The sequence below is a fragment of the Mobula birostris genome, chromosome 6 (genome assembly GCF_030028105.1).
Source record: "Mobula birostris isolate sMobBir1 chromosome 6, sMobBir1.hap1, whole genome shotgun sequence".
Taxonomy (NCBI): domain Eukaryota; kingdom Metazoa; phylum Chordata; class Chondrichthyes; order Myliobatiformes; family Myliobatidae; genus Mobula; species Mobula birostris.
The window spans coordinates 92,387,210-92,409,444 of NC_092375.1; the positions used below are offsets into that span (position 1 = coordinate 92,387,210).

General features: G+C 55.8%; 1 protein-coding gene across 1 annotated transcript in view; it reads left to right on the forward strand.

Annotated features, from left to right (window-relative positions):
* The first annotated feature begins 873 nt into the window (after positions 1–873).
* Positions 874–22,235, forward strand: part of LOC140199195 (diamine acetyltransferase 1-like) — a 31,639-nt gene continuing 10,277 nt past the window's right edge. The window contains exons 1-5 of the mRNA XM_072260848.1: positions 874–1,109; positions 16,736–16,787; positions 16,881–16,964; positions 20,570–20,671; positions 21,899–21,939. Of these exons, the coding sequence (XP_072116949.1) occupies positions 1,044–1,109; positions 16,736–16,787; positions 16,881–16,964; positions 20,570–20,671; positions 21,899–21,939 (345 nt within the window). The 5' untranslated portion in view covers positions 874–1,043. The remainder of the gene's footprint in view (positions 1,110–16,735; positions 16,788–16,880; positions 16,965–20,569; positions 20,672–21,898; positions 21,940–22,235) is intronic.

Below are 22,235 nucleotides of genomic sequence, written 5' to 3' on the forward strand. Positions count from 1 at the left end.
CTTTATTCTTTGGAGTGAAGAAAGTTGATGGGTGGACTTGATAGAGGTATTTAAAATTATGAGGGGGATAGATAGAGTTGACGTGGATAGGCTTTTTCCATTGAGAGTGGGGGAGATTCAAACAAGAGACATGAGTTGAGAGTTAAAGGGCAAAAGTTTAGGGGTAACATGAGGGGGAACAACTTTACTCAGAGAGTGGTAGCTGTGCGGAACGAGCTTCCAGCAGAAGTGGTTGAGGCAGGTTCAATGTTATCATTTAAAGTTAAATTGGATAGATATATGGACAGGAAAGGAATGGAGGGTTAAGGGCTGAGTGCAGGTCCGTGGGACTAGGTGAGAGTAAGAATTCGGCACGGACTAGAAGGGCAGAGATGGCCTGTTTCCGTGCTGTAATTGTTATATGGAAGGGGCAGAAAAAAGGATGAAAGGATTTAGGGAAAGAGGCTGGAGGGGAATGACAGAGGTATGGAAAAGGGGAGAGTGAGAAAAAAGGGCAAGCAAATGGGTGCCAGGAAAAATAGTCGGGGAAAAAAGTGGGGAGTGTGAGGTAAGCACTTAAAAACAGACGGCCCAGAGAGCCCAGTTCAGTCCTACCTAACCCTGGGTAAGGAGCTTGCATTTTTCTCTTTGATGCCCCAGTTTCCACCGACATTCCAAAAGCATGCAGGTTGGTAGGTCCGTTTGCTGCTATAAACTTCCCCTAGCGCGTAGGTGAGTGGTAGAATCTACGAGAATGTGGGGAGAATAATTTAGGATTAACGTCGGATTTTAGTGTCATTAATGTTGATGAAGGAGCAGGAGAGGGTGGTGTGTGCATGAGGTTGGGGTGAAAAGAGCAGCGTGCAGGAGGCCGGGCGAGTCTGGAGGCGTGAGAGGAAGAGGAGGGCTGGGGTGTGGGTTTGGGCTTGGTTCGCAGCGGACGGTAGATTGCGGCTTTCGGCCAAAACTGGCTGTTTAGAGGCGGCGGTTCGGATGAAGAAAAGCTTCAACCTGTTCCTGCAGTACCAAGGACTCAGGAGGCGATCGAAGAGCAAACGGCGGAAATGGCTAGCTTCATCGTGCGGACGGCGACTGCCCGTGACTGCACCGACATCCTCCGCCTGATCAAGGTGCGACTCGGACCGCTGGGCCTCTTCCCCCCCGGACACCCCGACCCACTCTCGGCCTCTTTCCCCCCGTACACCCCGACCCACTCTCGGCCTCTTTTTCCCCCCCCCGTACACCCCGACCCACTCTCGGCCTCTTCCCCCCCCGTACACCCCGACCCACTCTCGGCCTCTTCCCCCACCGTGCGCCCCGACCCACTCTCGGCCTCTTCCCCCCCCGTACACCCCGACCCACTCTCGGCCTCTTCCCCCCCCGTACACCCCGACCCACTCTCGGCCTCTCCCCCCCCCCCGCGTACACCCCGTCCCACTCTCGGCCTCTCCCCCCCCCCCCCGTACACCCCGACCCACTCTCGGCCTCTCCCCCCCCCCCCGTACACCCCGACCCACTCTCGGCCTCTTCCCCCCCCCCCGTACACCCCGACCCACTCTCGGCCTCTTCCCCCCCCCCCCGTACACCCCGACCCACTCTCGGCCTCTTCCCCCCCCCCCGTACACCCCGACCCACTCTCGGCCTCTTCCCCCCCCGTACACCCCGACCCACTCTCGGCCTCTCCCCCCCCCCCCCGTACACCCCGACCCACTCTCGGCCTCTTCCCCCCCCCCCGTACACCCCGACCCACTCTCGGCCTCTCCCCCCCCCCGCGTACACCCCGTCCCACTCTCGGCCTCTTCCCCCCCCCCCGTACACCCCGACTCACTCTCGGCCTCTTCCCCCCCCCCCCGTACACCCCGACCCACTCTCGGCCGCTTCCCCCCCCCCCCGTACACCCCGACCCACTCTCGGCCTCTTCCCCCCCCCCCCGTACACCCCGACCCACTCTCGGCCTCTTCCCCCCCCCCCGTACACCCCGACCCACTCTCGGCCTCTTCCCCCCCCGTACACCCCGACCCACTCTCGGCCTCTTCCCCCCCCCGTACACCCCGACCCACTCTCGGCCTCTTCCCCCCCCGTACACCCCGACCCACTCTCGGCCTCTTCCCCCCCCCCCCCGTACACCCCGTCCCACTCTCGGCCTCTTCCCCCCCCGTACACCCCGACCCACTCTCGGCCTCTTCCCCCCCCGTACACCCCGTCCCACTCTCGGCCTCTTCCCCCCCCGTACACCCCGACCCACTCTCGGCCTCTTCCCCCCCCGTACACCCCGACCCACTCTCGGCCTCTTCCCCCCCCCCCCGTACACCCCGACCCACTCTCGGCCTCTCCCCCCCCCCCCCGTACACCCCGACCCACTCTCGGCCTCTTCCCCCCCCGTACACCCCGACCCACTCTCGGCCTCTTCCCCCCCCGTACACCCCGACCCACTCTCGGCCTCTTCCCCCCCCGTACACCCCGACCCACTCTCGGCCTCTTCCCCCCCCGTACACCCCGACCCACTCTCGGCCTCTTCCCCCCCCGTACACCCCGACCCACTCTCGGCCTCTTCCCCCCCCCCCCGTACACCCCGTCCCACTCTCGGCCTCTCCCCCCCCCCCCCGTACACCCCGTCCCACTCTCGGCCTCTTCCCCCCCCCCCGTACACCCCGACTCACTCTCGGCCTCTTCCCCCCCCCCCGTACACCCCGACCCACTCTCGGCCGCTTCCCCCCCCCCCCGTACACCCCGACCCACTCTCGGCCTCTTCCCCCCCCCCCCGTACACCCCGACCCACTCTCGGCCTCTCCCCCCCCCCCGCGTACACCCCGTCCCACTCTCGGCCTCTTCCCCCCCCCCCCCCGTACACCCCGACCCACTCTCGGCCTCTTCCCCCCCCCGTGCGCCCCGACCCACTCTCGGCCTCTCCCCCCGTGCGCCCCGACCCACTCTCGGCCTCTTTCCCCCCGTGCGCCCCGACCCACTCTCGGCCTCTTCCCCCACCGTGCGCCCCGACCCACTCTCGGCCTCTTCCCCCCCCCGTACACCCCGACCCACTCTCGGCCTCTTTCCCCCCCCGTACACCCCGACCCACTCTCGGCCTCTTCCCCCCCCCCCCGTACACCCCGACCCACTCTCGGCCTCTTCCCCCCCCGTACACCCCGACCCACTCTCGGCCTCTTCCCCCCCCGTACACCCCGACCCACTCTCGGCCTCTTCCCCCCCCGTACACCCCGACCCACTCTCGGCCTCTTCCCCCCCCGTACACCCCGACCCACTCTCGGCCTCTTCCCCCCCCGTACACCCCGACCCACTCTCGGCCTCTCCCCCCCCCCCCGTACACCCCGACCCACTCTCGGCCTCTTCCCCCCCCGTACACCCCGACCCACTCTCGGCCTCTTCCCCCCCCCCCCGTACACCCCGACCCACTCTCGGCCTCTTCCCCCCCCCCCCCGTACACCCCGACCCACTCTCGGCCTCTTCCCCCCCCCCCGTACACCCCGACCCACTCTCGGCCTCTTCCCCCCCCGTACACCCCGACCCACTCTCGGCCTCTTCCCCCCCCCGTACACCCCGACCCACTCTCGGCCTCTTCCCCCCCCGTACACCCCGACCCACTCTCGGCCTCTTCCCCCCCCCCCCCCGTACACCCCGTCCCACTCTCGGCCTCTTCCCCCCCCGTACACCCCGACCCACTCTCGGCCTCTTCCCCCCCCGTACACCCCGTCCCACTCTCGGCCTCTTCCCCCCCCGTACACCCCGACCCACTCTCGGCCTCTTCCCCCCCCGTACACCCCGACCCACTCTCGGCCTCTTCCCCCCCCCCCCGTACACCCCGACCCACTCTCGGCCTCTCCCCCCCCCCCCCGTACACCCCGACCCACTCTCGGCCTCTTCCCCCCCCGTACACCCCGACCCACTCTCGGCCTCTTCCCCCCCCCCCGTACACCCCGACCCACTCTCGGCCTCTCTCCCCCCCCCCCCGTACACCCCGACCCACTCTCGGCCTCTTCCCCCCCCCCCCCGTACACCCCGACCCACTCTCGGCCTCTCCCCCCCCCCCCGTACACCCCGTCCCACTCTCGGCCTCTCCCCCCCCCCCGTACACCCCGACCCACTCTCGGCCTCTTCCCCCCCCGTACACCCCGTCCCACTCTCGGCCTCTTCCCCCCCCCCCCCGTACACCCCGACCCACTCTCGGCCTCTTCCCCCCCCCCCGTACACCCCGACCCACTCTCGGCCTCTTCCCCCCCCGTACACCCCGACCCACTCTCGGCCTCTTCCCCCCCCCCCGTACACCCCAACCCACTCTCGGCCTCTCCCCCCCCCCCGCGTACACCCCGTCCCACTCTCGGCCTCTTCCCCCCCCCCCCGTACACCCCGACCCACTCTCGGCCTCTCCCCCCCCCCCCCGTACACCCCGACCCACTCTCGGCCTCTTCCCCCCCCCCCCGTACACCCCGACCCACTCTCGGCCTCTCCCCCCCCCCGCGTACACCCCGTCCCACTCTCGGCCTCTTCCCCCCCCCCCGTACACCCCGACTCACTCTCGGCCTCTTCCCCCCCCCCCGTACACCCCGACCCACTCTCGGCCGCTTCCCCCCCCCCCCCCGTACACCCCGACCCACTCTCGGCCTCTTCCCCCCCCCCCCGTACACCCCGACCCACTCTCGGCCTCTTCCCCCCCCCCCGTACACCCCGACTCACTCTCGGCCTCTTCCCCCCCCCCCGTACACCCCGACCCACTCTCGGCCGCTTCCCCCCCCCCCCGTACACCCCGACCCACTCTCGGCCTCTTCCCCCCCCCCCCGTACACCCCGACCCACTCTCGGCCTCTCCCCCCCCCCCGCGTACACCCCGTCCCACTCTCGGCCTCTTCCCCCCCCCCCCCGTACACCCCGACCCACTCTCGGCCTCTTCCCCCCCCCGTGCGCCCCGACCCACTCTCGGCCTCTTTCCCCCCGTGCGCCCCGACCCACTCTCGGCCTCTTTCCCCCCGTGCGCCCCGACCCACTCTCGGCCTCTTCCCCCACCGTGCGCCCCGACCCACTCTCGGCCTCTTCCCCCCCCCGTACACCCCGACCCACTCTCGGCCTCTTTCCCCCCCCGTACACCCCGACCCACTCTCGGCCTCTTCCCCCCCCCCCCGTACACCCCGACCCACTCTCGGCCTCTTCCCCCCCCGTACACCCCGACCCACTCTCGGCCTCTTCCCCCCCCCGTACACCCCGACCCACTCTCGGCCTCTTCCCCCCCCGTACACCCCGACCCACTCTCGGCCTCTTCCCCCCCCGTACACCCCGACCCACTCTCGGCCTCTTCCCCCCCCGTACACCCCGACCCACTCTCGGCCTCTCCCCCCCCCCCCGTACACCCCGACCCACTCTCGGCCTCTTCCCCCCCCGTACACCCCGACCCACTCTCGGCCTCTTCCCCCCCCCCCCCGTACACCCCGACCCACTCTCGGCCTCTTCCCCCCCCCCCCGTACACCCCGACCCACTCTCGGCCTCTTCCCCCCCCCCGTACACCCCGACCCACTCTCGGCCTCTTCCCCCCCCGTACACCCCGACCCACTCTCGGCCTCTTCCCCCCCCCGTACACCCCGACCCACTCTCGGCCTCTTCCCCCCCCGTACACCCCGACCCACTCTCGGCCTCTTCCCCCCCCCCCCGTACACCCCGTCCCACTCTCGGCCTCTTCCCCCCCCCGTACACCCCGACCCACTCTCGGCCTCTTCCCCCCCCGTACACCCCGTCCCACTCTCGGCCTCTTCCCCCCCCGTACACCCCGACCCACTCTCGGCCTCTTCCCCCCCCGTACACCCCGACCCACTCTCGGCCTCTTCCCCCCCCCCCGTACACCCCGACCCACTCTCGGCCTCTCCCCCCCCCCCCGTACACCCCGACCCACTCTCGGCCTCTTCCCCCCCCGTACACCCCGACCCACTCTCGGCCTCTTCCCCCCCCCCCGTACACCCCGACCCACTCTCGGCCTCTCTCCCCCCCCCCCCGTACACCCCGACCCACTCTCGGCCTCTTCCCCCCCCCCCCCGTACACCCCGACCCACTCTCGGCCTCTCCCCCCCCCCCCGTACACCCCGTCCCACTCTCGGCCTCTCCCCCCCCCCGTACACCCCGACCCACTCTCGGCCTCTTCCCCCCCCGTACACCCCGTCCCACTCTCGGCCTCTTCCCCCCCCCCCCCGTACACCCCGACCCACTCTCGGCCTCTTCCCCCCCCCCCGTACACCCCGACCCACTCTCGGCCTCTTCCCCCCCCGTACACCCCGACCCACTCTCGGCCTCTTCCCCCCCCCCGTACACCCCAACCCACTCTCGGCCTCTCCCCCCCCCCCCGTACACCCCGACCCACTCTCGGCCTCTCCCCCCCCCCCCGTACACCCCGACCCACTCTCGGCCTCTTCCCCCCCCCGTACACCCCGTCCCACTCTCGGCCTCTCCCCCCCCCCCCCGTACACCCCGACCCACTCTCGGCCTCTTCCCCCCCCCGTACACCCCGACCCACTCTCGGCCTCTTCCCCCCCCCCCGTACACCCCGTCCCACTCTCGGCCTCTTCCCCCCCCGTACACCCCGACCCACTCTCGGCCTCTTCCCCCCCCCGTACACCCCGTCCCACTCTCGGCCTCTTCCCCCCCCGTACACCCCGACCCACTCTCGGCCTCTTCCCCCCCCCCCGTACACCCCGACCCACTCTCGGCCTCTCCCCCCCCCCCCGTACACCCCGACCCACTCTCGGCCTCTCCCCCCCCCCCCCGTACACCCCGACCCACTCTCGGCCTCTCCCCCCCCCCCGTACACCCCGTCCCACTCTCGGCCTCTTCCCCCCCCGTACACCCCGACCCACTCTCGGCCTCTTCCCCCCCCCCCCGTACACCCCGACCCACTCTCGGCCTCTCCCCCCCCCCCCCGTACACCCCGACCCACTCTCGGCCTCTTCCCCCCCCCGTACACCCCGTCCCACTCTCGGCCTCTCCCCCCCCCCGTACACCCCGACCCACTCTCGGCCTCTTCCCCCCCCGTACACCCCGACCCACTCTCGGCCTCTTTCCCCCCCCCCCGTACACCCCGACCCACTCTCGGCCTCTTCCCCCCCCGTACACCCCGACCCACTCTCGGCCTCTCCCCCCCCCCGTACACCCCGACCCACTCTCGGCCTCTTCCCCCCCCCCCGTACACCCCGACTCACTCTCGGCCTCTTCCCCCCCCCCCGTACACCCCGACCCACTCTCGGCCGCTTCCCCCCCCCCCGTACACCCCGACCCACTCTCGGCCTCTTCCCCCCCCCCCCGTACACCCCGACCCACTCTCGGCCTCTTCCCCCCCCCCCGTACACCCCGACTCACTCTCGGCCTCTTCCCCCCCCCCCGTACACCCCGACCCACTCTCGGCCGCTTCCCCCCCCCCCCGTACACCCCGACCCACTCTCGGCCTCTTCCCCCCCCCCCCGTACACCCCGACCCACTCTCGGCCTCTCCCCCCCCCCCGCGTACACCCCGTCCCACTCTCGGCCTCTTCCCCCCCCCCCCCCGTACACCCCGACCCACTCTCGGCCTCTTCCCCCCCCCGTGCGCCCCGACCCACTCTCGGCCTCTTTCCCCCCGTGCGCCCCGACCCACTCTCGGCCTCTTTCCCCCCGTGCGCCCCGACCCACTCTCGGCCTCTTCCCCCACCGTGCGCCCCGACCCACTCTCGGCCTCTTCCCCCCCCCGTACACCCCGACCCACTCTCGGCCTCTTTCCCCCCCCGTACACCCCGACCCACTCTCGGCCTCTTCCCCCCCCCCCCGTACACCCCGACCCACTCTCGGCCTCTTCCCCCCCCGTACACCCCGACCCACTCTCGGCCTCTTCCCCCCCCGTACACCCCGACCCACTCTCGGCCTCTTCCCCCCCCGTACACCCCGACCCACTCTCGGCCTCTTCCCCCCCCGTACACCCCGACCCACTCTCGGCCTCTTCCCCCCCCGTACACCCCGACCCACTCTCGGCCTCTCCCCCCCCCCCGGTACACCCCGACCCACTCTCGGCCTCTTCCCCCCCCGTACACCCCGACCCACTCTCGGCCTCTTCCCCCCCCCCCCCGTACACCCCGACCCACTCTCGGCCTCTTCCCCCCCCCCCCCGTACACCCCGACCCACTCTCGGCCTCTTCCCCCCCCCCCGTACACCCCGACCCACTCTCGGCCTCTTCCCCCCCCGTACACCCCGACCCACTCTCGGCCTCTTCCCCCCCCCGTACACCCCGACCCACTCTCGGCCTCTTCCCCCCCCGTACACCCCGACCCACTCTCGGCCTCTTCCCCCCCCCCCCCGTACACCCCGTCCCACTCTCGGCCTCTTCCCCCCCCGTACACCCCGACCCACTCTCGGCCTCTTCCCCCCCCGTACACCCCGTCCCACTCTCGGCCTCTTCCCCCCCCGTACACCCCGACCCACTCTCGGCCTCTTCCCCCCCCGTACACCCCGACCCACTCTCGGCCTCTTCCCCCCCCCCCGTACACCCCGACCCACTCTCGGCCTCTCCCCCCCCCCCCCCGTACACCCCGACCCACTCTCGGCCTCTTCCCCCCCCGTACACCCCGACCCACTCTCGGCCTCTTCCCCCCCCCCCGTACACCCCGACCCACTCTCGGCCTCTCTCCCCCCCCCCCGTACACCCCGACCCACTCTCGGCCTCTTCCCCCCCCCCCCGTACACCCCGACCCACTCTCGGCCTCTCCCCCCCCCCCCGTACACCCCGTCCCACTCTCGGCCTCTCCCCCCCCCCCGTACACCCCGACCCACTCTCGGCCTCTTCCCCCCCCGTACACCCCGTCCCACTCTCGGCCTCTTCCCCCCCCCCCCCCGTACACCCCGACCCACTCTCGGCCTCTTCCCCCCCCCCCGTACACCCCGACCCACTCTCGGCCTCTTCCCCCCCCGTACACCCCGACCCACTCTCGGCCTCTTCCCCCCCCCCCGTACACCCCAACCCACTCTCGGCCTCTCCCCCCCCCCCCGTACACCCCGACCCACTCTCGGCCTCTCCCCCCCCCCCGTACACCCCGACCCACTCTCGGCCTCTTCCCCCCCCCGTACACCCCGTCCCACTCTCGGCCTCTCCCCCCCCCCCCGTACACCCCGACCCACTCTCGGCCTCTTCCCCCCCCCGTACACCCCGACCCACTCTCGGCCTCTTCCCCCCCCCCCGTACACCCCGTCCCACTCTCGGCCTCTTCCCCCCCCGTACACCCCGACCCACTCTCGGCCTCTTCCCCCCCCCGTACACCCCGTCCCACTCTCGGCCTCTTCCCCCCCCGTACACCCCGACCCACTCTCGGCCTCTTCCCCCCCCCCCGTACACCCCGACCCACTCTCGGCCTCTCCCCCCCCCCCCGTACACCCCGACCCACTCTCGGCCTCTCCCCCCCCCCCCCGTACACCCCGACCCACTCTCGGCCTCTCCCCCCCCCCCGTACACCCCGTCCCACTCTCGGCCTCTTCCCCCCCCGTACACCCCGACCCACTCTCGGCCTCTCCCCCCCCCCCCCGTACACCCCGACCCACTCTCGGCCTCTCCCCCCCCCCCCGTACACCCCGACCCACTCTCGGCCTCTTCCCCCCCCCGTACACCCCGTCCCACTCTCGGCCTCTCCCCCCCCCCGTACACCCCGACCCACTCTCGGCCTCTTCCCCCCCCGTACACCCCGACCCACTCTCGGCCTCTTTCCCCCCCCCCCGTACACCCCGACCCACTCTCGGCCTCTTCCCCCCCCGTACACCCCGACCCACTCTCGGCCTCTCCCCCCCCCCGTACACCCCGACCCACTCTCGGCCTCTTCCCCCCCCCCCCCGTACACCCCGACCCACTCTCGGCCTCTTCCCCCCCCCCCCGTACACCCCGACCCACTCTCGGCCTCTTCCCCCCCCGTACACCCCGTCCCACTCTCGGCCTCTTCCCCCCCCCCCCCCGTACACCCCGTCCCACTCTCGGCCTCTTCCCCCCCCCCCCCGTACACCCCGACCCACTCTCGGCCTCTTCCCCCCCCCGTACACCCCGACCCACTCTCGGCCTCTCCCCCCCCCCCCGTACACCCCGACCCACTCTCGGCCTCTTCCCCCCCCGTACACCCCGTCCCACTCTCGGCCGCTTCCCCCCCCCCGTACACCCCGACCCACTCTCGGCCTCTTCCCCCCCCGTACACCCCGACCCACTCTCGGCCTCTTCCCCCCCCCCCGTACACCCCGACCCACTCTCGGCCTCTTCCCCCCCCCCCGTACACCCCGACCCACTCTCGGCCTCTTCCCCCCCCCCCCGTACACCCCGACCCACTCTCGGCCTCTTCCCCCCCCGTACACCCCGACCCACTCTCGGCCTCTTCCCCCCCCGTACACCCCGACCCACTCTCGGCCTCTTCCCCCCCCCGTACACCCCGACCCACTCTCGGCCTCTTCCCCCACCGTGCGCCCCGACCCACTCTCGGCCTCTTCCCCCACCGTGCGCCCCGACCCACTCTCGGCCTCTTCCCCCACCGTGCGCCCCGACCCACTCTCGGCCTCTTCCCCCACCGTGCGCCCCGACCCACTCTCGGCCTCTTCCCCCACCGTGCGCCCCGACCCACTCTCGGCCTCTTCCCCCACCGTGCGCCCCGACCCACTCTCGGCCTCTTCCCCCACCGTGCGCCCCGACCCACTCTCGGCCTCTTCCCCCACCGTGCGCCCCGACCCACTCTCGGCCTCTTCCCCCACCGTGCGCCCCGACCCACTCTCGGCCTCTTCCCCCACCGTGCGCCCCGACCCACTCTCGGCCTCTTCCCCCACCGTGCGCCCCGACCCACTCTCGGCCTCTTCCCCCCCCCGTACACCCCGACCCACTCCCCCCCCCGGTACACCCCGACCTACTCTCGTCCCTCTCCCCCGACCCTTCTCGCCTTCTTCCCTTCCCCGCTCGTCCTCTTGGCCTCCTTTCCCGATCTCCCCCCCCCCCCCGACTCTCGACCTCATCTCCTCTCCCCCCCCCCCCCGATGCTGCCACCCTCGGCCTCATCTCCTCTCCCTCCCCCCCCCCCCGATGCTGCCACCCTCGGCCTCATCTCCTCTCCCCCCCCCCCCCCCAATGCTGCCACCCTCGGCCTCATCTCCTCTCCCCCCCCCCCCCCGATGCTGCCACCCTCGGCCTCATCTCCTCCTCCCCCCCCCCCCGATGCTGCCACCCTCGGCCTCATCTCCTCCCCCCCCCCCCCCCCGATGCTGCCACCCTGGGCTTCATCTCCTCCTCCTCCCCCCCCCCCCCCCCGATGCTGCCACCCTCGGCTTCATCTCCTCCTCCTCCCCCCCCCCCCCGGATGCTGCCACCCTCGGCTTCATCTCCTCCCCCCCCCCGATGCTGCCACCCTCGGCTTCCCTTTTTCCCCCCCCCCCCCCCGATGCTGCCACCTTCGGCTTCCCTTCCCCCCCCCCCCCCCGCTGCTGCCACCCTCGGCTTCCCCTCCCCCATCCAGTCACCTTAGGCTCCCCCATCACCCCCCGAAATCGCCACCCCCAGCTCCCCCTCCTCCCCGATCCTGCCACCCTCGGCTTTTTCCCAGGACCCCCAAACTTGCCCCCCCCATTTCGGTTTCCTCTCTCTAGCCCGGTAGAGCAGCGACTTGGGAAATGGGGTCCCACATCTATCTGTTGGTTCAGAGCGACATGTGTTGTATTTGTTTTTAAAAGACGTTTGCCTGTCACCTTTTGGCATCTGGCAGGCACTGGTTTGATTCGTTATGTTGTTGCGAAACTTGTGAAATTGTTTTGGTAAATCCCCTCTGTGGTTTGATACTGCCTTTTCAGAGGTGTAGAATCATGTCTATATTTACGTCTATATCGATGTTGGTGTTGATTGTGTCTAGATATAGTGATTGGGGCCAGTTGAACCGATGGCAGAGAAGTTATGTGTTGTCATCTCATGGCTCCTGTGACCCTTGATCCTGGCCTCGGGACTTGTTTTTTCTGAACATTTTCCCCACAACCGTGTAGGCTTCTTTCGATGTTCCAGTTTCATCCCGCATTTCAAATACAGTGGATTCTGGTTTATTGGGACACATCGGGATCAATTAAGCATCTGCCCCAATTATCCAAAGTTTCATGGAAATAGTTAAAAATGTATTTTTAAAAAAAGGCAAACTACCGTTTAACTGAGTAACAAATTGTAATTTAACTGAAATACAGAATTAATTAGAATACTATCAATATTACTACATTACTACAAAAATGTGTATTAGTGTGTATATATGCTGGCTGGCATTTTCTTTTGATTATATATTGACAAAATCAGTGCAGGTAATAGACTGACTTCATTGCTTTTCTGCATGAATTAGTGTCATAATCCAACAATAAATTCCCTGTGTAGTCACTAGCTCAGGTGCAGTTGTGTCATTTTTATCCATTTCCTTGTCTTCACATTCCCTGCCTTGGTGTTTTGATATAATGCTTTCTACAATTGCAACCTCCAAATCTTCATGTTAATTGTAACATTCAAAGTTATTGTCAATACTTCAAATTTTGTGTAATACTTACTGAATTAGTGAAATTGTTTAAATTTTACTCCCTCCCTGTTTCTGGCATCTCCAAGCCTGAATACTTGAAACCGCAGTGAGCAAAGCAGTTCTGAATTGTCTTACTGCTTATTTCTCACCAACTATCACTGACAAACTGTGAAAGGTTAACTAACCCTTGCACTCACTGTTGAAAATGGTGTCAGTCAGTTTTTCTTCAGTTGTTTCAAGAATGTGGTTCACCAACTTCCTGCAATACAATGTCTTTAAATTTTTTGATTCCCTTCTCCATTGGCTTCACCAAGGATATTGTATTGGCAGGAAGAAGTTCCAGCTGGATGTCTCTCAAACATTCTACATCAGGGTGTGCTGCACAATTGTCAACAAGATGAAGAATTTTGCTTGATTTCTGCTGTACCTCCATATCCTAACCCTAAGTCATCCGTGCATTTTTATTAGCATAGTATTCAATTGGTAAACTGTTCATTCTTAGCCCTTAAAAGCGTTGAGGTTTAATGCTTTTCCCAATAATCAATAATTTTTTTTTAATCAGTTCCTGATGTATTTGAACAACACAACAGTTATGCGATCCATTGCTTTTTTTGAACCTGATAGTGTGTTTGTAGCAAAGGGAACAGTCTGGTGTGGCACAATTTTAAAAAAAAAAAGGCCTGCTTCATCAGCATTGTGCATCTGCACAAGATTTTTGAAGCACATCGGGGAGTTTTGTAGAATTCCATGTTTCTGCACTTACAGCATTAGCAATATCTTTCTTGCCATGTATTTTCTTGACTTTAATCTGCCCACATTTCCAACCAAGACAACCCATTGCTTTAAAATCTTCGCGATTCAGCTTCTTAACCATTTCTTCTGACTTGTTTTTTAACATTGGTCCACTGACATGCACACCTCATCCAGTCACAATGGTAAACTGAGGGCCTCTTCAACATCTGGGTTCTTACCTTCAGGCTTTTATCTTTGGGATGTCCCCTGATGTCCCTCGCGTAATGCCCATTCTTCTCCCAGTTTATCTTGCAGGTGTATCTAGGCATACAATTGTAGATTTTGGCACTCCCAGATGACAATGAGTGGTGTTAGGTGGATGACTTTTAACTTGTTATAGTAGGGAAGTTTTGTTGGCTAATGTCAAATCTCTTCATAGCATCTGGATAACGGTCTTAAAAGATTTTTAAAAGTCAAAATTTAAAAAATATCAAAAATCAGCCGAAATGGATAGCATAGTACAAGCACATGCAACTGTTCGCCACAAGCACAGCATCGTGTCTAATGACCTCAAGTCCACGTGACTGACCATCACCAGCCTCAATTAAGCGGCACAGTGTCTCAAATAAGCAAAGGGAATCCTGGCTATTTTCTCAATTAGTTTTTGTTCTTTAGGAATTGTTCTACATAAGCGGCCGCCCTGATTAACTGATAGTCCAGTTAACTGGAATCCACTGTATTACTGTACTCTGGCAAAGGAATCAAAGTGGAGTTCATGGCCTTGGTGAGAGAAAAGGTTTTGAAATGGAGAAAAAAAGGTTGTGCTATGAGATTGCTGTGCTCAGAGTAGGCGTGAACTGATGGGCCAAATGGAAGCCTCTGGGAGTAACTCTACCCATGCTATTTTTCCTCAAGATTTGATTTTTGAACTTGCTTTTGGGAAGGATATGGACAATGTAAATTTAATCTTGGATATAGTTCCTTGCTAATTCCATTCTCCTTGTACCCCTGCCACCACACCTGAACCAGTCCATGCTGCTGCTTCCACTTCTGAGTGTTATTTTATTTTGTCATTAACTAAAAATTACATAGATTAAATTACATGTTTTTCTCTTTGTTGGCTCCTGGTTTCCTCCCACATATCAAAGGCCTGCAGGTTGATGGGTTAATTGCCTGCTATTAATTGCCCCTAGTGTGCAGGTGAATATAGAATCTGAGCAGAGTTGATGAGAATAGTGGGATTAATATAAATGGGTAGTTAGTAGTCTGTGTGGAGTCTGCAGCTTGAAGAGCCCATTTCTGTGCTATGTGTCTCTTTGGAGACACAAGCCAGTCAAACGCTTAAATGCAGAGCAACCACAAACATGAGCATCTGCAGATGCTGGAAATTCAAAGCAACACACACAAAATGCTGGAGGAACTCAGCAGGCCAGGCAGCATCTATGGAAAAGAGCAAACAGTTGACTTTTCGGGCCGAGACCCTTCATTGAAATTGCATCTATAATCTGCTTTAACTCTCAAGGCACTTGTTAAAAGTGCTGCTAAGTCAGTAGTAGCCTGTTTCATGGGCAAGTGCGGTGGGCATTTTGAGCAGTGATTCCATTGGCTGTGCCGTTAATGACTTGACTCCACTCTGAATGTTGTTCTGGGGTTTTGGTGCTCATTTGCATGTACCCACTGGGCATCTCTGGCAGTGAGATGTGTTCTTTGGTAAATGTGGTTCGTGCAAGATGAGGAAACCACAATACTACAATTACAATGATGCACTTGTTGAGGGTGGGGGTGGATTTGATATAACCTTCAAAAAGTTACATCAAGGGCTGTGAATCAGACAGCTCTTGGAAGAGCTAGCACAGAAACACTGGGCTCAAAATTCTGCATGTATCCTTTAGTCCTGGTGCTTGGGCTAGATAATGGCCTGGATATTGCAGAAGGAATAATTGTGATGATTAGAATATGTTTTCTTTTTATAGAATAGATTGGACTTCAGCTTTCAGTAGAGTTAAACATATTAGGATGTTTCCTGATGGGCTTTGAGGTAACATCGCATCCAAAGATATTAAATATTGTCATTTTTAGACATAATTATTACCAAACAACTTTCTTGGCCCAAAGAAGTCTTATATTGTACATTTCATGAGATACTTCTGTCCACCCATGCATCTCTTTTCGCTCTTGCTTTTGCATTGAGTTAACATGCTCTTGCTAGTTGAAGCCCTCTGCTCCACTGCACAGTTTTCAGACTGTGAGAACATCCTGTTGCTAGCAGGAACGTGATTTACCATAAACTGCTACATAGGCCACATGGTTACAGACCACCAATTACAAAATCTGGGGCTCTCTATGCAAAAAGAGCAACATGGTGACAGAAGAAATTCAAAACATAACTGAAAACTGGAAGGAAGTCTGAAAATGAGAAATAATCTTAGTGTTTACTTTGGGAGTTTTACTGAATATCACTGTTGAGCAATTATTAATCATCGTGTGCCAAGTCATATGACGCTGGCAATCATGGTCTTAACCACGTCCATGATTATTCTTGGCAAATTTTTCTACAGAAGTGAATTGCTATTGCCTTCTGGGCAGTGTGTTTACAAGATGGCGACTCCAGCCATCAATACTCTTCAGAGGTTGTCTGCCTGAGGTCAGTGGTTGCATAATCAGGATTTGTGGTAAGCACCAGCTGCTCGTATGACTGTCCACCACCTGTTCCCATGGCTTCACGTGACCCTGGTCGGGGGGCCACACCTTGCCCAAGGGTGAATAGCGAAGGGGAGAAGCACTTTGCACCTCCTTTGGAAAAGATGTATCTCCACCCAGCCACCTATTAAGTGTTCACTTTTATCTGTTTATCAATTATCAATCATGAGGCAGTAACCTGTACTATGTTGCAGTTCTGAAATGTTTTCACTATCAGTATGGACGCATGAGCAAGACATCACATAGTGTCAATTGTGCACTTTGGCTCACTGCTATCCAATTGTTTCTGCTTGCAGAGAAAAAAAGTTTGCATAGAACTTTTTTTCTTGTAGTACAACATGAAAGCTGCCAGAAGATGTTGGCATAATATTCATTGAACCATCTTGGAAATTAACATCCTGCTTTTCAATTTGCCATTAATGTTGGAAAAATAACTCCAAAAAACACTGGAAAAGGTGTTTAAAAAATCAAAGCCAAAAGCATGACACATTCCATGGAAAGTGTGTTGTCGGAAGAAGAGTGGGAATGGCTTGTTCATGCTGGCAAAAAAACAAACTCCTGGAGGAACTCAGTGTAAAACCATATGGCATATGAAACCCATCTGCAAGACCAACAGGCAATCCTGAAAGGAATTGAAAATGCTTTAAACGGAGGACAGAGTGGACATTTGCTGTGCTTTTTTTCCCTTAATCACTTGCAAGTTATTCCGTAAAATTGAGATACTGAATATAATTTCAATGTTTAGAATTTTGAAATAGAATAACTGCGATATTTGGAGTTAAATGTTGAATGTTTCTTTTGTGGTTGCTATCCAGGAACTTGCAAGATATGAAGAGATGGAACATCGTGTGAAATTAACTGAAAAAGGTACTGTCTGTAACCTTGCATAAACTATCTTGCCATTTTTCCTCCATGAAATCATTGCATCTTAGTAAATATTGCCAACAATTCATGCTGCAGACCTACTTGAAGATGGCTTTGGAGAACATCCATATTATCACTGCCTTGTTGCGGAAGTGCCAGCAGAACATGCAACTTGTGAAGGTAAAATTTATTTTTCAGCTGAAAGTATTTTGAAGTTTACTGAATTTGACATGCTATATATTTGTTAATTTATCTAAGTAAATGCATTGAGATGTTTAAATACACTTTAATAAAACTGCATATGGAGATTCGTTTTGTTAAGTTTGTTTTTCCTGAACACAGTAAAACACCCTGCAAAAGTTTTTATTATAACAAAGATGTTCAAGTGATTTGTTCAGAAATTTATGTAGGCTTCCTTTGTGAAAAAAACATTTGGCATTATAATGGAAATTGTCTGCAAGGTACCAAACAAATGCCAGTGATAGAAATCTGAAATAAAATTAGCAAATGCTGGAGATAATCAGAGCTCAGACAGTGTCTGTGGAGAGAAAAACTTTTCATCTGAATTGAAATGGGGGCCATCGAGTGTTGCAGTTTGGAGTTCAGTTCCGACGTCATCTGTAAGGAATCTGTACGCCCTCCCCCTGGAATGCATGGGTTTCCTCCCACTGTTCAAAGATGTACTGGTTAGTAAGTTAATTGGTCATTGTAAAGTTTCCCATTATTAGGTTAGGGCTAAATTGGTGAGGGTTGCTGGCAGTGTGCTCGAGAGGCCAGAATGGACTAAATAAATAGATAAATTGATTATTTGCTAGTAGATGGGCTGCTGATATTTTGTAGCATTAGTTAAACCGGACAAGATGAATGGTGTATTGTATTCTGCTTGTTATAGTAACTGGTGTTAATGTTACATTGTGAACATGTTGGGGCTTCTGATACTTGTCTTCTGTCACTTTTGGATCCTGGTTCCAAAGCAGCCTTGAAGATCTAGTCTGAGATGGGTCTGCTAGTCTGCTATTGTATGAAAGGACCCAGATTTAATACTATATATCCAGAGTGCTGGCTTCCAACTCTAGATTGCGGTAGCAGCAGAAGATCTATTTGGAGGTCTGAGAGCTTGCCATGTAAGTAATTAAAAGTGTTATGGAGACACAACTGATAGAGCCATTGTTTCACTGCTCCAGCGACCCAGTTTCAATTCTAATTCTGGTGCTCTGTGTGGAGTTTGCATGTTCTCCCTATGACTGCATGGGTTTCCCCAATACTTGGATTTCCTCCTCGTCCCAAAAACATGTAGGTTGTTGGTAAGTTAATTGCCCATTTTAATTTATTGTAACTGTTGTACCAGTGAGTGGCAAAATTTGCTGGGGGGAGGGAGATGTTGATGGGTACAGTGGGATTAGTGTAGATAATTTCTTCATGGTCAACACAGACTCAGTGGGCCAAAAGGCCTATTTCTGTCCTGTATGACTATATGTTTGAAATGAAATTACTTAACTGTGACATTTTTACCTTTTTTGAATATCTGGTACGTGTTTTCAATAATGTTGAATGTATTCTCTCAATTTATCCCCAATCTTCAGGTTACAGTCTGTAGCTTCGCCATGTACATGGTCCTAGACGTGTACATGGGTGGGCGGGCTGGTAACTGAAAGATCCATTAACATTAGATGATCTTGATAAGAGGTAAGGCCAAAAGGGATGTGCTCTTGCAATATTTCTTGAAAGAGAGAAGAGGAAAGGCAGTGACAGCATTGTAGATCAGAAGTACTGGATGGATTGACCGTCTTGGACTCCAGTTTTTAAAAAGTTAGCAATAATTACCATTGTGGTGGCTTTTTGGAAATTTAAGCCAAAGTGACTGGCTTAGTGCGTGACAGGCTCTGCAAATTTGGAACTGATTGGGGTTTGACTTGAGGTTATCCTTCTGATCTGCTATGTTAAAACCAAAACACTAAACACTAGTTCAAGCGCAGTTGAATACTGGACTAATTTAATCTGTGGCTCAATATCAGCAATTCTTATACCACTATTTTAATATAATAAAACACTCAAGATGCTTCAAAGACAAACAATATATGACAATAAAATAATCAAAGAAGTTGGCCAAAAGGTGCAGGAATTTAAGGAAATGGGTGCGTCCAGAGACTGGGTTTCAATCCTGACTTCTGCTGCTCTCAGTGGGGAGGTTGCATGTTCTGTTTGTGACTGTTCGGGTTTTGCCTGAGTGTTGGTTGGTAAGTTCTTTGACTGCTAGAAATGATCTCTAATGTAGATGGGTGGGAGGAGGAGAGAAAATCACAGAAGGGGTGTGGAGTTGATGAGTATATGGGGAGAGAAAATTAAAGTGGGTAGTTGTATTAACTGGAGCTCTCTGAGAACTGACACAGGCATAGATTTGATGGCTGAATAGCCTCCTTGGCATAAGGAATGATAAAAGCATGGGGAACACAAGACATAGAGATTTGTGAGGAAATTCTAGATTTTGAGGTATTAGAAGATGAAGGTATGGGTTCTAGATGTGGGGGTGGGGTGGGGATAAACTGAGCAATGATGATGCATCCAGAGGTGGAAGATGGTAGCACTGGAGAAGGGTGCAGAGCTGGGTGGTTATAATTGACTGAAAGCCCAGACTTTGCATGAAATAAGGCATAGAAAGTGAGTCTATAGATGTTAGAGTGAGTAAGACATTTCAAAATGATTTGATATAGGCAAGTTAGGGAAAGTGGTGATGAGCATGTCGGAAGGTGCACCAAGTTAATACTGAGGAAGAGATTAATGACGCAGGGATTTTTGGTCCAAAGGTCATTACAGGATTATATATGGTGGCAAAACAGTAAATGTTTTGGTTCAGTTTCAGTGGAGTTAATGGTGAAAGCACAAAATTTGTAAAGGCTGCTGAAGAAAGTGATCTCTGTCCGCCCAATACTTAATAGAAAAAAAATTCCCATATGTTGGATCAAAAAGATGATTGGTTGAATGAGCTTGTGAAAGTGCTCAAGAGATTCTAAATGCCTTGTATTTCAACTCTATCCATGCCTTTCCTCAACATTTTAGTCAATGACTCTGCTTTTTATACTGCATGTCTGTGAAGCTGCTTGGGGTTTTTTTAAAATGTGCTTAAAGTGCTACGTAAATGAAGTTATCATTGACAATTAACCATGGTTACTGCTTCAGATTGTTGTGCTTTGCTTTGTTTAGTTGCTAAAGTTTTACTGAAGTGATGAAAGTATATAGTTGGCATTTGTGTACATGTAAAATATTGAAGAGGACTTGTAACCAATGCTAAGTCCTGCAGTGGTAAAGTTTGTTAAATCAGTGTGCAGGGTCATTGGCAAGAATGCAGCTTCATTGGAATAAGCAAATGGATTAAACCCCTGACTCTGTGGAAGAATTTTTTTCCCCAAGCTGCCAGTCTATTTCCAGTCTATTTGGCATTTTGACACCTCGTGGATTGGCATTTCAGTGGATTACTGAGGGATTGCTGCACTGAATCTGTTGAATGGGCAATCTGCAGTATTTCTGGTGTCTTAGTTAACTTTCAGTACTTGATCAATACTGGTAAAATAAACTGTTTATCATTTGCTGCTTATGAGAATTGTATGTTTGTATTTTGTCTACACTACATTAGTGACTATGTTTCAAAACTTAAGGAGTGGTGATACTATGAGCTTTTATATTTCTGAAGTTCTGCACTCACTTGCCTAGTATTTGCAAAGGTTGTGTAATGCATTGTCTGTGTTTTGAGAAAGCCTGAAACTTGTGAATCTTGTGTTCCCTTTTAGGACATAGTATAGTAGGATATGTTATGTACTACTACACATATGATGCTTGGATTGGAAAAATACTATATCTGGAAGATTTCTATGTCATGGAAAAATTCAGAGGTAATTAAAGTTATATCACTTAATTGAAAGATTTCCTAGGGGTAACACGTGATTGCAGCTGAAAATATTTAATCAGTATTTATCATTTACATTGTTTTATTTTGCAACTAAATCATTGATTAATATCAGTAGTATTTTATTTTAGAATAAAGTGAAAGTTCTTGTCTTTTCTCTAGTTCTAGTTCAGGGTGGCCTGTTTGGCTGCTCTTTTACTTGAGAGACAATGCTGGGATTAGGTTCTGCTTCAGAACACCAGCATGTAATCTGAAGAACTGTGACACTCACAGATGTCTTCTTTCAGATATGGTGCCAGATAATGGTACTGTTAGATTAACTGCTCACTAAGGTTGTCCTGTTTATATTGACAGACAGTACACGTGGTGGTTGCAGTTTGTCCTAAGTAATGCTGGCTCTCATGATATGTTAATCCTTTGAGGATCAGCTTGTGTAGGTCATGTTTAGGTGCAATTGAAAAGAATAAATTGTTTTTCTTCATTTTCATTTTAAAATCTTTTTTATTATTGAAAATCAACAAAAAATACATTAAAGTAATCAAGTCAACATGTCAATATGTACAATAAGAATTATCAAATAACTGATTAACAAAGCTAAACAATATATCAATAATAAGAAAAAAAATGTTAAAACATTTTTTGAAAAAAAGAAAGAAGGAAAAAAGAACCCCTACTAACTAAAACAAAAAAAACCCCTACTAACAAAAAAAAAATCGGGGGGGAGAAAAACCATTGGGAGCACAACCCTGGAGCTATACGCCATAGAAGTTTCCATAAAAGAAAAACATCAATCCGCCAACCAAATCCATTTAAACAAGAATCAGAAGGGAACCATCTTAATTAACTCAAATTAAATGATAGTAGCGGGCAAAAGAACCCCACTTTTTCTCAAAGTCAAATCGAGGATCAAAAGTTTGACTTCTGATTTTCTCCAAACTGAGACATAGCATCACCTGAGAGAACCATTGTATCAAAGTGGGAACAGACATTCTTCCATTTCAATAAAATAGCCCTTCTGGCCAGTTTTTCTTTTTAATTTTGTTGTGGTTTCTGAATCTTGGAATTTGGAAGTTTGAAAGAGTGCCTTTTTGTTAAACTTTGGCATTGGAAAGTTGACTAAGTTCAAAAAGTAAGGTTTACACAGGACCTTATTATGCTCGGTGAATGTTGTTTGGATACTGAACAGCTTCTAATATTGCGGATTCTCTTGCAGGGATTGGAATTGGCTCGGAAATAATGAAGAAGATCAGTCAGGTAAAAAAAAAATCATTGGGGAAGATACCAGGATAATCTGCACTTTTTCTTCAATGTACTTTCAGCTTGTATTTTGTATAATTTATAGCATAAACTGCAGATGCTGGAAGCCTAAATTTAAAAAAAAAAAGTTGTAAATACTCAGCAGATGAGGCTGCATCTGTGGGAAGAGAAACAGCGTTAAAGTTTCAGTTCAGAGATGTTCAGAGGACACTTGACCTGGCTAGTCCACATATAATACAAGCTTCCTCGCATTATGCTTCATCACTATTTATTATCTTACAATTCCTTTCTCT